Here is a 17,951-nt window from a genome sequence, read left to right on the forward strand (position 1 = left end):
TTAAGTAGGAACAGTGTCTATATTAACTGACTATAAATGCTTCACACAATCTAAATATTAGGCCACTGATACGTATCTTTGTACTAGGGGTTAAAACAATTCTAAAATATTTGAATGAATAAGTTAGACAAAAATTATAATTAGTCTGATGGCGAAATTGAGTCATCCAATTCATCAGTTAGGAGCTGGAACTGTCAGGAGTTCGAATTTCAGAAATCCTCTGATTATGATATCCAATGGCATAAAATAAAAAATAGGTGACTCCAGAATAATTTACAAATCAAATGGTTTGTACATGCCTTTGATAGAGGGTGACCTTAGAGTCTGATTTCAGCTTTGTATCCCCTTCAAATGAAGAAACAGCTACTAAATACACTTGGTAATTGGTAAGAATGGAACACTGTAATTCAATCCCCAATCGTGGGTAATATCAATGAAAAATAATCCAAAACCAATACCACAGGTGACGACCACGGGCTGCTTGATTACTTATTCCTCCAACATGTCCTTAACGATGGATAAAGCTTTATCCTGCAAAAGAAAGTCATCTCGGTGGTTAACATATATGCTTGACATCGTCAGTATCGATCCTATGTTGAATTAAATCTGTTCGGCCAATGATGTAGCCCCTCACAAACGTATCGTTCTCTTCCTCTACAAATCGAATCGGGTGGCCTTGCATAATTTTCTTAAAGACAGATGGCTGCACGTCTCCACTTGCCCTTTCTTGAGAGTCACCCTGTTATTATTAGGGTTCTTATTTCAGAGTCGTTGGATGGCTCTATCAATGTTGTGCAGAATCTGTCAGGTCCAGTAATCTCTGCTTGAAAGATTTCCTCAGTGGTGTAGATGTAGATTTCTCGATTATATTTGATCTGCAAGCATTTTGTTCTATTCAGTGTCTACTTGTTTTTGTACTGCTAAAGAAATTCTATAATAACCTTTTTTAGGAGTTCTAGGTTTGGTTTGAGCCTAATTGTATGCCTACTAAATGCTTGTGACCAGTATCACTCGAAAGATGGGAAAAGTATTTTCAACAACTGTATGATCCACTATCAATACAGTTGCTTGATGTACCGAGGCTACATTCATTTCTTCATCACTAAAAATCTACCCACCGTGTCTAAGATCAAGAACAATATTGATTTTTTTTAAATCGGGGCCAAGTATAAAAATATTTGGTATTGCCGGAATTATCAAAGTAACGATAATCTTAATTTAACACCTCAACCTGAGAAGCGAAACAAATTCCTCAATATTACATTTCTTTCGTTTGCCATGTTGAAAGTCGAAACCTCCAATGGCAATATTTTTTAATTTATCAATTTACATTGTTCATACCCAAAAATTTTATTCCTAAAATATCTACACTAAGATACAATAAAATAAAATAGATGAAATAAAATCAAAGTAAATTTGAATTTTATTATAAAGAGTTGGAATAAAACATGATTCAGATAATGATAATTTAACTAGATCCGAGTCTCTCATTCGTACTGTTGTTTTTTGAACTCCCACATGAAGGGAACGTTTTTACTGTGAAACCAGGCTTTCCTCATTTGAAATGAGGTCGAAGCCACAGTGGAGTAATACACCCAGTAGGCTCTCTTACCACGTGATCCGCCCGAATTGCCGGGACCTTCAACCGCTCTTAGCATGAGATTCTCATCCAACGTTCAGTGCTGTAGTATCAAAGGATTTGACGGTGACACGGGCATCGAATTAATTATAATAAACGGTCGAAAATTGATATTGTGTTTAGTTTATTCGCTGTCGTTATTTTTGTTCTTAGTTTTTAAAATTGGTGTTTATATAAGCGCGCGCCTATGGTAAAAGAACGAAATTGGCTCTGCACTTTGTTTTGAGGTCACCGAGAACTTTGTGAATTTATGAATGAAAGTAGTGGGAGTGGACTTACTGGTTGATTTTTACTATGTTGAAGCTCTTTGCATTATATACTTTTATGACATTGTTGTTTACATCAAAAACATATGATGGAACACTTTGCAAAATTTGAGAAGAAGGAGGTGGTCAGAAATCATTATTTTCATGATATTCCAGATCTATGCATAGTTTTTGTTTTGGGTTTGACACAACTCAACCCTGTCTGCAAATAAGGCCAAATTCTCGGTAGAATTATATCAAGCTGTTGACTATCTGGAATCTTAACTGAAAGTCTATTGAATAAATTTTTCATACATGCAAGATACTTTCCAATATTTCCTACATCATGCATTAGTACGATTTTTAAGTTTGTGAAGATCAAATCGTAAGGTGTAGTTTATGGAATTACTATGAATCTTCATCAAGTAACGGCCGAATCAATCAGAAGATATTTATCGTCATTATTATTATACATTAATAATTGGATTGTTATGTATGATTTACAATGAAAATTTGTGGTGAATATTTTCTACTGTTCTTATTGTAACGGAATACAATAAAGACTATACAGGTGGAGCTTAGTCCATTTTCAATCTGACTATATAATGCTTTTAAAATAGTAGGCACCAAACTCTCAGAAATAACAGATTTTCGTTCCTTTATTTGTCTATTACAGTGGCGTACAGAAATGATACTAAACAGATGAGGAAAAAAAATGATGAAATAAATGGTATTACATCCTTGACAACAATATTGGCAAGGTTATGCCTACTGTTACGGAATTGTACTGTAGTAAAGTAGTTTGGTAAGCCATCAACATAGAAAAATATGTATTTCCTAAATAGTTATTTATGTCTCACTTATGTAGGCAAATTGATGCACAACAATAACATTGACAATTTTTTCTAGTTGTATCTAGAGATACAATGGGTAAATGTAATGATATATTCATCGAATAGGTCATTACACTGATCTATTCGCAGAAGTTTTATCATTATCTCTCAAATACTTTTTGTCAAGTTGAGAGACATTCATAGAAAAATACAATATTTTGAAGAGATTTTTGGAAATCTGAAGAAAGATTTACAGTCAAAGCTAAAGTATCAGTTATTTGACAGCGACTGTTGACTGCAAGCAAATTTAAAAGTAATCAAGAAGCAGAGTTTGCAGTGATTTAAATGGATAAAATATTTTGAGAGTTTCAGATGATTTTTTTCAAAGTATTTGATAGATGTATGCAAAGTGATTTTAATGCTTATTGTAGGAATTGAACAGCCAGTTGAGTTGGTAGTTGACGTGAATATTGCTTCACCAAAACAAACGGAAACGGAAGGAGAACCTTCTAAAGGCACCGACAAAAAGGTTTTGATAACTGACCAACCCAGCACATCAGTAGAAACGTCCCCGAGCAAAGCCAAAAGGAAAGTGGAAGAAGAACAGGTGGAACAGCCGAAAACAAAGACTCGCCGTTTCAATAAAATTCGCAGCAAGCGCTGCGGAAAGGTTTGAGCATTGCCGATTAATATCATTGGAGGGCATACACTACAAAAATATGCTTCATTATCGTAGTTGATGTGTAGCAGACCAGTTTGTGAGATAGTTTAGAGAGTAATTAGAGAATAGGTAAGTCAACAATTTTTGCTTAAGGACGTAAGGGAGGATAACTATAAAGAAAATCAAAATATATTCTATTTGACACGCACAGTACTGTATCAAAACTTTTACTTAAGAGGTTTATTTTTTGAAGACAGTTTTTGGTTGGTAGGCTATCTTTTATTTTTGAATGCTGTTTAGGTAATACTTCAACATGAAAAATGAATTATTAGACAAATTCTTGAAACTGGATAAACTTTGTATAAGTTGAAAATCATCATCACTGGGTAGATTTGATGTTGAATTTGGTGTAAAGAAGTGCTTCTTTACAAAAAATCAATCGGAAAAAAATTTAGTCTATTTTAGAGTGCCGTCTTTGACTTTTTATGAAATTTCACATTTCAACTAGACATTCTCATTATTATTAATGAGTCAACTGTCTTGTGCATTATCCAACCACTAAATAAGTATAAACACTGTTTCAACATCAGAAAAGATTATCTAAAAAATGGTTAAAACTTTCTCTGAGATAATTGTGATGCCAGTGACTTCTGACATCTTATTACTTTCTCATACCAGAAGGGACTTCTTTTTCTCTGTTAAAAAAAAGTATGTAATGAAACAAAACAGCACATAGTAAAGAATATAACTTTGAAAGAACGAAGATATTGTAGACAAAAAAATCCTCAAACAACATAGTTTGTCTCACTCTATTTTGGGTTATGTTTGTTACAGGCATTTTATGCTTATAACTGTATAAGTATTTGTTAATAGAAAGGTGTATATTTATTAATTCCTAATGATTCACTTACTTCTTTAAGCTCTTATTGTTTTTGGTGTATCATTTCTGAGAAACATCAGCGACTGGTAATGTGTGGAAAAATTTTCCTCTCACCCTTTCCTACATCCTAACAACTCGTTTTTATAGTAAAATTGCAACTCCAAGCACGTTTCAGGAAAAGTTTTTGCATCATTTCAAAGTCAGGTTTTCTAATAATCGATTTCATTAGTGGATCTTCTTAATCAAATCAATTATATCTATTGAAGAGTTCGAACAACTGAAAGTCTGTGATTCAATAACATTACCGAATATAGGAATTCAAGAAAAGTTCGAAAGTAAAATATGTATTTGTGTTGTATATTCTTGAATTGAGTTTCCTTTTTTCTTATGTTCCAAAAAGAGGAGTTCAAGTTATTAAATTACACTGTATTCAAATTTGTATCCTGACCTTCTGTCTACAGTAACTAGTTTTAGTCTATTGAAAGTCTTTCAGAATATGTGATTCCAAGAGCTTCTTGATAATAAATTCCTAAAATTGGATCTACTTTTTTTGGAACATATTTCAATTCTTCAAATTGCTTTTTATATTAGACAAAAAATATAATTTAAGGTGCAAGTTTCAATTTTCCAGAGAATTATATTATTTAAAAAATACTTTGATTTCAAAAAAGATTATTTTTATAGTGCACTTATCATATTAATTTCCCTAGCTAAATTTTCCCAAAAATCCATCAACTTTATTGCCAAAGTTCAGAAGTCATAGAAAGTACAATAACAAATAATCCAGCAGCTTTAAAAATTATTTTAATCCCTGTCTTATTGTATATTGTCAACAATAATTCTTATTTCACGAAAAATACTCTTTTTCTTTGAACTTTTTGTTCACTAACAAATACAAATGACAACAGAATACTAACCTAGATACACTTGTGGAGTTTCTCAATATTGTGTCGTGTGTCATTAGTATTGCATCAGTTTTCAAATTTGAATATATGTATATACAAACCAAATGTGCTAGGAGATTTGCTTGCTCACGTGATCTAGAAATATTTCATTTTTAACATAAATGAAAGTAAATATTGATATTTTCCTTTTACCCATGTTTTCATTTTCTAGAGGATATAAAACAATCTTATAACTCATCAAAATCCGACTTTGATAAACCCATTGAGATTTAAGGTGATGATTTGTCAATTTTTTTTCTTTGTTTACAAAACCTTTGTCATAGACTCAAATTTGGAAAAAATTGTCAATACCTTGACAAACTTGTTTTAAAAGAAAAGTGGTCACTTGATTTTTGTTTATTTTGAAAATATTTATATTAAAAAATTTTATAAAAAGTTGATCCAAGTGCAGTTTTCATTATGTCCAATGGAAAATTGAATATTGGTTGAAATAATTATGGGAGTGTACCAAGTGTCCATATTTTTGTAGGCACCACAAAGCTGTGTATAGTTTAAAATAGTCAACTTGTTTGATTAATATTGATTTATTATAATTGAGCTAGTAGAACAATATCTTTAAAAAATTAATGGTTGTACCAAAAATATATAATAATATTAACGAAATATGATGGTTGCCTCTAACTTTTTCAAGATGTTGTTTTCATTCATTCTCGTATAGAATTGTATATCAGTACCTAATTTAAATTATAGCTTTAAGTGAGTTTTTTTTACTATCATAACCTAGTGGGTAAGTAAAATAGTTTATTAAAAATAAAAGAATGCAACCTTTATTTGAATTTTTGTTAAATATAAAAATTAGTTTCGGCTAATATTTTGTTTGTAAACTTACTAACAAAAATGTGTAATTTTTTTGTAGTTTCTTACATTCTTATCCCAATAACTGTAGACTAGGGACAATATTCTGGTACTGAATTGTTTGTGTATAGGTATTTTGTGAATAAAATTGCTTATCAAATTCAATTATCAATTTTTTGGAATGAAGTGCCCTTTTGTTGTTTTTTATTTTTAGACATAGGAGTAATAGTTATATGGTAAAAAGATGATAAAAATAATAAATTTTGGTCTATTTTCAAATTTATTGTACTATGTACTCTATATTTTATTTACTTAATAAATTATTTGTGTGCATTCTTTTTTTCATTCAGTTGTTATTTTATATCCAAGTATAACAAAAGATTCCAAAATTTTCCTAAAGGCAAAGATGCCTTTGTTTATTTGTTTATTTTCCTCACAGAATATTTGTAGTTCTACATGAAAACGGTTGCAGAATACGTTGTCTGTAAAAGTACGTCATAGAATCTCAAATCTACATACATTTCAAGAATATGGAATTTCATTGTCTGTAAAAGTACATCACGAAATCTTAAATCTACATACATTTCAGGAATATGGACTGTAAGTAAAAAATTAGCACAAGGACCTTGAAAAAATATGCGTACAACCTCAATGTTGCAAATATTTTGGGGGATTCTGTTGTAGAATTTCATCGCTTGGCTCATGCAGAGCCTTTGTGTGAAGAGAATATGCAAAATCATTTTTATGTCTTATTTCATAAAAGTACGTTTTACGGTGTTTCTCGAAAAGATTTGGATGAGCAGTTAGAAATTTTATTGTTTCAAAGATATAAACTACTGGTCCAGTGAACAACTTATTTGACCTAAAAATTCCCCTGCATGAATCACTAGAATTTTTATTGAAAATTACTTATTCCACTCTTTTTTGACACAGAAAAACTACATAATTCATTACTTGAACCCCAAACTGTTATTCCTAGCCTCATGATAGAGTAGAAATATGCGTAATATACTGTTGATAATTCTTTGAGATCAACATATTTTTTATGTACTCTTGTCCCATATATTGGTGAAAACAATCTACTGCATATATTGTCTACCTAAATTGTCCTATTCAAAGTATCATAAATGTTGATGCCCAGAAATTTCACTGAGGTTATTGCAAATGATTTTTTCATTATCAAGTGTTAGAAGATGTGACGTTTCTGAACTGTTGTTGGCTTTGAATATGAGGCAGTCAGTGTTTCCCTCATTTAGAATTAATTTGTTCTCAATAAAATATTCTTTGCATTGTTTGATTATGTCACTTCCTTTCTTGATTACATCTGGATAAGGGTCAGCAGGAGATTGGTGTCATCAGCAAAGTTGATCAAATGAGGAGAATTTTTATTTTTTGTAGCCTCGCTGATGTCATTGATAAAAATAATGGCCGAGAATACTACCCTGCGGGACTCCTATCAATGTAGCCAATGCCTTTGATCTGTTTTGTTTCTCTGGTCGAGTTCTATTATCTGCTTTTGAGATATAAGTTAAACCAATTATATTGTGTTACATCATATAAGTACTATATTTAGAAAGTTTGTGCAGCAAAATATTGTGATCTATACAATCAAAGGCCTTGCACAAATCCCGCAGGCCGCATCTCCCCTTTCCATTGATTCTACAATTTCACTGATGAAATGAACCACAGTTGTTTCGATAGACCTATTTTTCAGATATCCATGTTGGTGATTGGAAAACATGTTGAACTTTATAAAAATGGAAACTAATCGTTTAGCCATCTGTAATTCAAAAATTTTTGATATACACGTCAGTTAATTATTGGGTCTAAAGTTGGAAAGTTCCGACTTATTTCCTTTTTTATGAAGTGGCGTCACTAGAGCTACATTGAGTTCATCTGGAAAAACACCCTCCTCAAAGGAACGATTGATTAAATGTGTTGAAACTTAAAATTTCATGTACACATTTTTTTTAGAATATGGATTGGTACTTCATCAATACCCATGCTTTTCTTGTTCTTCATATTATATACTATTGAGAGCAGCTCACATTCTGTTATGGGGTTCAAAAAAAAGGTGACAGAATGTCGATTGCTCTTTCAAATCCACTATATTTTTCTGTATTGTCAAGAGCTCATGGGTCACGTTTATAAAGTGTTCGTTGAAGCGATTTGCAACCTCATACGGATTATTGGGTTCGAACTGTCCATTTTGAGGTGACTCTGTCACTTCTTTGATAACCTGCCACATTGCTTTGGATTTATTGTCTGATTTAGCTATTTTGTCTGTGTACATATCTATTCTTATCTTCTCTAGAAGGTTATTGTATTTCTTTTTTTGCTCGTATATTGCCTTATAGTTTGGGTCAATTTTAGAGATGAATTGGTAAAAAATCAATTCATTTTTTTTATTTATGTAATTTCTAGAGATTTGAAAAGTCTTTTATGAGATTTTTATTGTTTTTCTGGTTTTGGAAAGTGCAAATCAAAATAAAAACCCAAAGTTGAACTAAATTGTGAAAAAGCATCATTAAAATTTTCCTGTCTAATTTACTGAATAACCTCAGTAAATTAGACATTCCAAAAATTAGTAGCATGAAAATAATATTGAATTCCCAACAGCAAAACATCTCCAAGGACTTAGAAAAGGTCAAACTGTGGTGCCATTTAAATTTCCTTTGTTTTGATACTTACTGACAAAACCGATATATTGACATTTATCTTTATCTTGATATAAACGTAATGTTAACAAATATACAAAATTTCTGGATATTTACTTAGATGATAAGCTGAAGTTTGAGGAACTGATCTCAGGCTGCTACACACTTAAAACAATAACTAGCGAAATGAGCTTTAACTCAGGCAGAATGTCCTACTTCTGACTTATTGAACCTGACCTACGATTTGGTGTTGCCTTTTGGGGGTTCTGCAAGAACCAGCTGAAATGAATTTTATATTCGGGTTTCAGAAAAAAGCAGTTCGGTACATTTGCAAATGTAAGCCCAGGCTCACTGCAAACTTCTTTTCATCAAACATTGAATATTGAGACTGAAAATCTGTCTAATACATAAGTCCAAAGAGCATACAGATAGTCAAAATGATATGTCTCCTCCTATAACCACCCACACTATCTTTAACAAAAACATTTGTCATATATGAAGTGAAAAGATTTATAACCATTTGCCTGGTCTCTTTAAAAAAATCACAAACTATCCTTTACTTGGAAGGACAGTGAAATAGCACTGGTGAAAAAGGCATACTACCATTCACCAAGTAATTGGTGAATGTATTCAGTTTAAGTTGCCAATGCATTGTCAATAGATTTAGACTTTGATTTTGATGAACATAGCTGATGAGGTTTAAAAAAAATCTGTTTTTCCGTTAATCAGCTGTCGCCCCCATACGAACGACAACTCTCAGAAGTTGAGAAACTTGTGCGAGCTAAGGACCTTACCTTTTAATTTGATTCCTAACACGGCAGACCCAGACAGTGGTCAATTTTGAAGACACCAAAAATAATATTGCATAATGAACAGCTTGAAACATTTTTAGAGAGGCCCACTTATTTTTACAGATTGTCCTTTTATTAAGGGTAGAATGTGAGAGTTCAGACTTTGCGTTACTTGACTGGTTTTTGTTGATGAACACGATTTCTAATGCAGTTCACTTTTTGCATTCCCAATATGTAACTAGTTGGGACATTCCATGACAATATGTTCCAGAGTAAAGCCTACCCTGGAGTAGACACACCTAACACTTTCTCTGCTCTGTGCTTGTCGTATTTGAACAAACGAGTCTCGTGAAAAACTATGTTTTATGAGAAATATTTCGCATGTGTGACTCGAGTGGAGTCACTTACCATTCAGGTCTAGTAATTGAATACTATACTAGAGCTCTATGTGACACAATGAAATGCATAGCTTTTATCAATAACTGCCACTTCAAGAAACTTATTGATCCCCCAAGAGTTGTCACTTTATTCTCGCTTTTTTTTTTATTCTGTTCATAAAACATTTTCTCTGGGAAAACAAGATGATTCCAAAGAAATTGTATACCTTTCTAGACATTTGTGATGCACTGTTTGGAACCTTTGGTGAAGTAATTAATATTACTCGAGTTTTATCCCAACACCAAACCGTTACTTTAACACCTGGACACGTGTTTCGATCACCAAGTGATCATCTTCAAGAGGAAGATTAAGAGTTCAATCTTCCTCCAGTAATATACCTTTTTAGACATGTTTATACATTTCTAGATAGATATACAGTTTCCAATGGCATCCAAGATGATTCCAAGGAAATTGTATATCTTTCTATTAGGCTTGTTTATACATGTCTAGAGAAGTATACAATTTCCTTGAAATCATCTTGCTATGTCGTTCCGCTTATAATTTTCCTCATTATCAACTTCATTGATACCAACTCAAGAAACCAATCAAGTTCACTACCTAAATGGCTCCTTCGGTTTCCTAATGAGTATAATCACAATATATTGTGACGCCCAAAGATGCTATTATATAGTGAAACATTTGCCACGGTTTTGTAAATGTTTAGTGCAAATCTCACATTGAAGTGTTTCTTGAATACATTGTAAATGATTTTCATCAAAGTATCAGTCAGTTCTATTATATGTTTGAAAACTAACTGTCCTTCCTTCAACAAAAACTTACCCATCCTGTAACAGTCAGGTTCTATAAATTGGTCTGAACTCTTGAAGTTCTTGATGGGGAACATGGGCAGATTGTTGTTGGGCTCATTTTCGGCGGCCTGGTCTGAAGCAACGTTATCGAAACTTTTGACGGATATGGATTCAGTCAAAAAATATATGCTCAGTTTTCAACCTTCAAAAGCTACCTTGTTAATTTACTGACATTAAAAAGTTTAAAAAAATTAGTGAAAATATTTTTTATTTCAGTAATTGAACAGAATAGAATGAAGATCACAGACTGAATGTAAACAATTTTGATTTTAGATTCAAATTTACATATGTATGTATATATCTGTACACAACATATTGTCAATATCTACACGTTATATGTACAATGAATGAAAAATCCGTAAAAACTATTTCATGATGTGTATAAATGGGCACTTAATTTCTTGATTTAAAAGTGAAGAAATGGATAAACACTAACCCTGGGCACATCTTATAATTAGTAAAACTTACTTTCAGAAATCGTCATATAAAATTTATTGAAAAATTAAATTCTATATCTTCAATATATAGAAAATTTTCACCCTCTCAAGCTTTCTAGTTTCTACCATTTCTTCACCAGTAATTAAAAAAATAGTTCACTAATAACATTTTGTTAGAAGACAAATAACACAAAGTGTTATTTGTAATCAAATAACACTTTGACTGTATAGATGAAAATTCTTGTTCGTAAAACATTAATATTTAAAATTCAATTATCTCACATATTTACATTTAATAAGTTGATCAAAAATTATAATATAAAACATCAGCCTAAACTTTAGGTTCTCTCGACTACCAGGTTACCTTCACAATTTGGACATGAAACACTAGGTTGATCCAATAAAGCATTTTTTTCTTTTTGAAATTCTTCAGAACACTTTATGCACTGATAATGAGTTTTCTTCCTTTCATCACTTTCCGACCGATTTTCAAGCTTACCCCTAACAGTAGTCAGAAATGCTTCTCTTTCATCTTCATCCAACTCGTATAACCTTTGTTTGCGATCTCTTCTCAAAGTATCAAAATCCAATTTAACTACATCCCCATTTTCTTTATTTACTTCACAATTTATCACAGAATTAAGATGCCACCTTGCCTTTTCTTTGCTTGTTGTTACATTCCGTTCTGAAATGTATTTGTCTGTAACAACTAAAAATACTTGACTATTATCTGCTTTATTAGTTGCAAGAAATATGCATTCTTCACCCCCACAATAAATATCTTCACCATCGGATGAGTCGGAGGAGTCATTTTCAGGTTGTATGTTGTTAAATATACTGTTATCTGCCGATTGAAACGTCTCATTATTAATAGAATCTTGGGTATTGTCAGCGGTTTTGAATTCAGATATTCCACTTTCCATATTTTCATTGGTGTTCTGAAAACATAAGGATTCAATATCTTCCTCTTTGGGTGTAGATGAAAGTACAGATGTTTTCTCAAAACCTAGTACATCTTGAACAATGAGTCCAGAGTTCCTGTATAACCAGGATTCTCCATATTCCTCTCTCAACTGCTCTACCTGAAATGTAAGAAAGCTATTTGGTATTATGTAGGAACTCCAGAAGAAATAGGGCTCAATATAAATAATGATCTCTCAAATATTGGTTCGTACTTGTGTACACAGCGTACACGGTGTGTGGATTGAAGTTAAATGCACATATTCAAAAAAAGCTTGCCAAAAAGTACATATTTTCTATAGATTAAATATTAATGTGCAAAATTTCGAAAATCAGTAGTTGCACCACATTTTGATTATTGCACAACTGATGTTCTGAATAGTGAGCAATATAGTATTTTCCACAAATTCTGAATTGCAATAATAACACTGCTATTAACCTTGTAACTGGTGAGATGAGTTCTCACCTCAGGTTAAACTTTTTTCCCTGTATTTTTTGTTCCAACAATGATTTTCTGATTGTACTTCGTAACATTGTTCTTTGTACTCTCAAGTAGTTTCAATAAACAAATAAGAACTCTAAATTACTTCTCAGGTTTGTTTAAACATTTATGGAACAGTGCTGAATGACAAGTCATCTCACGTGGTATCAGGTGTGACACTTTTTCTTCTTCTACTTTCTCCAATAAATTTTAGTATTTACGTCAAATATTTGCTATCATTAGTCCAGATGACGTCAATATTTTTGAAATTCGGAGAATTTAGGTAAAAAAATAATAATAGAATATGAAATAATCTCTAATGGCCAAGCTGTTACAACTAGGATAAGTCTCGCTTAATTTCATAGCTTATCACGTATAATGAGTAAAAAAATTTGTAAATTTCTTGCTAGACTTCATTTCAATTATTGCAAAGACCATAGACAGTTTTTAATTATGCTTTGAACATTGCTAATCTTGTATCATATCGATCACGCAGGATTGTTGAAATGACTACATTTATCATGATTCCGATAAGTATGTCCAGACCATAGTGAAAAAATCTGTTTAAAATCTGTTTTTCCGTTAATCAGCACAAAAATATGCAATGAATGTTAAATTGAATAGTATTTTTTGTATTTTCATAATGAACGATTTTGTTAACGATTTGTTTTTATTGTATAAAAAATAAATAATCAATGTTAATGCATCTGAAATAACATCTTACTAATTTGTGTAATGTGGAAATGAAAAAAAGTTCAAACTGAGAGAGATAGAGCATAAACTGTAATATTCAGTTGTATATATTAAAATTAAAACACATCATCATCTCTATCAGATCAATTTCCATACATTTTAACAATATACAAAACCAAAATACTTAGGAGAAATTTACTAATTTATATGTAAACCATAATTGAAGAATTGAAACATTAGGTGAAAGATAATTTTATTCAACCTTCAGAATTGAAGCAAATAAAAGCCATGCATATTTGTGAAGTGGTTAAGACTTCGAAACAGGGAAGATGAAAATATTTGTGAAAAAATAATATGGATTGCCGAATCAAAATTCACCAATAATGGTTGGTTTAACAGAAACATCCATAATAGAGCAATACTAAGGGAACATTTAGATGCAATATTGTCAACAAAATTGAATTGGAAACAATTGCCCAATTGCCTGGGCGTCTCAATCCCCAGACATTACTTTACATTTTTTTGTCTGGGGATTCATAAAGGACAAATTTTTTTCGGCACCTATTACAGATATCAACCATCTCAAACAAAAAATGAGATATGCATGTAATAGCATTACACCCATCATGCTAGAAAATTGTCACAGAAATTGTAAGGACAGACAACTTATGTGCATTCAACAAAGAGATCGTTAACTGGAGCATGTAATTGATTTCTCATCAAATAGAATTCATTTTCAGTACTGGCTTTATTTCCCCAAAAAATTCATTATGAAATAAATGGATTTTCTGTTTGACTGCTATCACTGATGTTGCTACTCAGATCCCTATTTGAAAAAAAAAGTTGATGGTGGCTGTGTTGACACGAATTGTTAAGCCAAAGATTTATTATTGCATCGCTATAGTACATTTCTAAAACAAAAAAATTTTCCTTTTTCATTTTTTATACTTTCTGAAATAACCAAAAACATAATTTTCCCTGTAAATTTTCTTTCGCCATTGTACTGTTCCCCACAATAGTTATCTTTTTTCCAATTAAATCGTGTTCGTATTTGTAATGGTTTAGAATATAGCAATGTGTTACCACATGTCTGTATATGTACTTTTATAATCAGATTCTATGTCAAATTTTGATATTACATTATATTTTGAAGCAACTTTTTCAAATCTCACTTGTATTGGTTATGAAATTGTACAAAGAAATCTACTAAATGTATGAGAAATTGAGAGAGTTTCTAACAGGCTAAACAACTATATGAATAATCGCCATGAAATAAAAAAAACATCTGTTCATTATTTTAGATTCATTTTTAGACAGGATTATCATATAATAATTGCAATAATAATAGCAGTTTATAAATTTCATACAGGACATTTTAATATTCATACCTTACGTAGATTGGTTAATTTATATATACATTAATGAATAACAATGAAATTTTATTGAATCTTATTAATCACTCTATAATGGAAGGCGTGTTTCCGAGTGTCTTCAAAACAGCCAAAGTTATTCCTATTCATAAAAAGGGTTCACATGAAGATATAGATAACTATCGCCAAATATCATTACTTAGTATTCCATCTAAACTTATTGGAAAAATAGTAGCAAATAGAATTATTGTGTTTCTTGAAAAATACAAGATTCTAACCGATCATCAACATGGTTTTAGAAAAGCTAGATCTGAATAACGCAGTATCAGATATTCAAGATATTATCCTTGGGGTACCACAGGGGACCATTTTGGGCCCACTGCTTTTCTCTATCTATATAAATGATCTTGCGAAGTATATAAAACAAGGTTTCATTATCCAATTCCCACACCTTTTCCAAGTAAAAAAGGTACACCTCCTCAACAACGCTGGAGGTGATCGTTTTCGAAATATTTACAGTGTTTTATATCGATGCAAATTACTTAGCTCCTAGGGCGCTAAGTTAAGTTGCTGAAAACATTACAAAAACTAAGTATGTGGTGGATCTCGTCAAAATAAACAACTTTTTCCTATCAAATGTTTAACGAATAATGATTTGTTTTCGAAATACAGATTGTTGAAATTTTTCATAACGTGGTAGGTTTTTGTCATAAGTTTTTTGCAATTTTAGTTATTTTCGTCTTAAGTGTCCAATCTATTATTGTTTTATATAATTTTTACATTTTTCATTTATGAAATGTCTTATATAATGTAAATATGATGCACTGTTTGGAACCTTTGGTGTAGTAATGAATATTACTGGAGTTTTTTCCCAACACCAAATCGTTATTTTTAACACCTCTGAGGTGTTAAAAACACCTCCAGTAATAATCATGCATATGATCGAAAAGACAAATAAAGTTATTATTATTATTATTATACAACCTTACACAAAACTGAATACTAAAAGTGAAAAGTAAAAAATAGTTACTACTCAATATTGATATAATTTCAGTTATTGCTTTATACAAAGAATATTTTCAAAATTGAGGTTTTTTATATTTTATGCATTTTTTTAAAATTGACTATGGGTGCCTTTGTTGCATTGCCTGCAGCTGAGGTCTTTGTTGTACAGTTCTATTTGTTTAGGTGTCCTCTTAATGGGCAGTGCCCAGTGAGTAGCCCTTTATTTGTTCCGAGCCGAATTGCTTCATTGAAGCATTTCTTTGATTCTCCTTTCGGACGGTCTCTGCATGAAAGTTATTCAGTTTGTGTATTCCCGGGTGTGTTTTTCCATTACTCTTTATTAGAGATGAAACAGATATCCGATATCTATCTGGTATCTGGTCTATTTGGTACCTGGCCTATCCGGCCAAATACCGGCTAACTATTTTTAGGTAATTAATTGCTATATTTACTGAGTATCACTTAAAAAATACAATCAGTAATCACACAATAATTCCACAACTTATAAAATGAATTAGTATTAATACTGCACTAAGGCAAATTATGATGAATGAATACTAATTTATCTGCAGTAAGAGGTAGCAAGAGGTTTCACTTGTCTTTGTAAAAAGAGACAGTTTCAGAAAAAATTGTTTCACTGTATCTTATCTTGTTATTAATCCACTTATTTTGATTTGTAATGTTAAATTTGGATGTTACTAATAAAAAGTTATACATACCTGTCGCTTCAATTCCAAATGCTGCAGAGATGAAGAGGGAGTTGAAACTGGAGCAATATCTTTAACATCATTGTCATCTTCTATAGTAACATTACGAATTCTCCTTGGTTTCTCTCGTACAGAACCAGTCAAGGAAGTACATGAATTATTTGAAGATGACGATAGTTGAGCAGATTGTGTTATTGGGTAAAATGATCCTGTGAGGCTCTTTTCTGCTTTAGTCAGTTCTAAGCTATCCAATGAAAATTTCAATGTAGAAACGTTTTTGTTTAGGTAATTGCAACATAAACCTCTGTGCTGTGGGTGGAACGATAATGGATTTCCTTGCAAATTCAACCACTGTAGAGATGACAAATGGGAAATATATAGTAAAGATTTGTGTTCTAGAAGACAATTCTGCCCAAGATCAAGTTGCAATAAATTAACAATTGTTGTGAGACCTTGTAGTTCCTCAATAAAGTTATTATTTACTATCAACACCTGCAACCTGCTGCAAATTTGACCCTTAAAGTTGGGCACAGATACTAGTTTATTGTATGATAGATTCAAATGTTTCAAATTTGGCAGTTGATTCAAGAGGTCTATTTTACTGAGCTCATTGTGACTTAGATCCAACGAATGAAGGGCAAGAGTACATTCTATGCTACTATCGAGTTCTAAAATAGCATTATGTGAAAAGTTTGCCTTTTTCAATTCATTCCAGTTATAACGTTGGCTATTGTCACCTCCACATTTTTCAAGAACATCACTAACAGTTTGTATACTTCTGGAGCATGCAAGTTCTTGGATTTGCGAGCGTAGCCTTTGAAGACCAACAACTAGATTTATATTGAGTTTGTATATTTCCAATATTTTCACATTCTTAAATCTGCTGATATCAACACAAGAGTAATTGTCGACCAAATCGGGAGTAATTCGCAGACTACAAGTTTTAAGAATAAGATCTGAAAGAAATTGCACATCCTTAATGAGAGTCGTCTTTGTGTTACTTTGGACTATATGAAAGCAGTTCATATCTTCAGCTATATACTTATCAATAACACTATTTAATTTGTTCAGGTAATTCACTGACAAACACAGTTTTCCTTTTCCACTGAAAACATCACAACTGGAAGGTCTTAATATATCAGCAAGTTGAGAGACATCCAAAGTACCCATTTTCATATTATCATTCATTATCAATATCAATCATCACTATTTTGCGTTTATTTTTGTTATGGCCCACAACTTCTTCCTTATTCCTTATCCACACATGTCACAAACGCAGATAAGGATAAGAGCAAGAGCACTCAGCAATTCTTGTTTCTGATTTCTGACACAGAATACTAGGCAATTTCTATCATCTGTGCTGATCATCAACATAACCTTAACTAGACTGCTAATCTCATATAACAAAACTTCATCCATTTACGAAATTTCAGTGAGCCTTCAGGGCATGGGCAATGAAGTTTCATGACGTTTCCAAATCACATGGGCGTATCGCAGGAAAGGGGGATTTTTTAGGGATATCAAGTGAAATACTTGGTTTTCATACTTATGCTCATAGAGAAATCTGCGAAACAAAAATAAACAT

General features: G+C 31.8%; 2 protein-coding genes across 5 annotated transcripts in view; one reads left to right on the forward strand and one right to left on the reverse strand.

Annotated features, from left to right (window-relative positions):
- Positions 1-6,351, forward strand: part of dmpd (F-box protein dampened) — a 35,614-nt gene extending 29,263 nt beyond the window's left edge. For all 4 annotated transcript variants that reach the window (XM_023166604.2, XM_074177174.1, XM_023166603.2 and 1 more), the window contains one exon: positions 3,149-6,351. In XM_023166604.2, coding sequence (XP_023022372.2) covers positions 3,149-3,393 — 245 coding nt within the window. In that variant the 3' untranslated portion in view covers positions 3,394-6,351. The remainder of the gene's footprint in view (positions 1-3,148) is intronic.
- Positions 3,636-17,787, reverse strand: LOC111510670 (serine/threonine-protein kinase 11-interacting protein). The gene is made up of 2 exons (XM_023166601.2): positions 16,379-17,787; positions 3,636-12,232 (listed from the first exon to the last, which is right to left on the reverse strand). The coding sequence occupies exons 1-2, from the start codon at positions 17,552-17,554 to the stop codon at positions 11,489-11,491; spliced, it is 1,920 nt and encodes a 639-aa protein (XP_023022369.2). The 5' UTR covers positions 17,555-17,787; the 3' UTR covers positions 3,636-11,488.
- Positions 17,788-17,951: the final 164 nt, after the last annotated feature.

The sequence above is a fragment of the Leptinotarsa decemlineata genome, unplaced genomic scaffold, assembly GCF_025532065.1.
Source record: "Leptinotarsa decemlineata unplaced genomic scaffold, Ldec_3_MD MMD2_tig00002159_RagTag_RagTag, whole genome shotgun sequence".
NCBI classification, from domain to species: domain Eukaryota; kingdom Metazoa; phylum Arthropoda; class Insecta; order Coleoptera; family Chrysomelidae; genus Leptinotarsa; species Leptinotarsa decemlineata.

Excerpts from the sequence above, each read along its gene's own strand:
- LOC111510670 (XM_023166601.2), bottom strand. The coding sequence starts at position 17,554 with ATGAATGATAATATGAAAATGGGTACTTTGGATGTCTCTCAACTTGCT. Across the intron at positions 12,233-16,378 it reads ATTTGGAATTGAAGCGACAG|GTAGAGCAGTTGAGAGAGGA; the intron begins GTATGTATAACT and ends CTTACATTTCAG.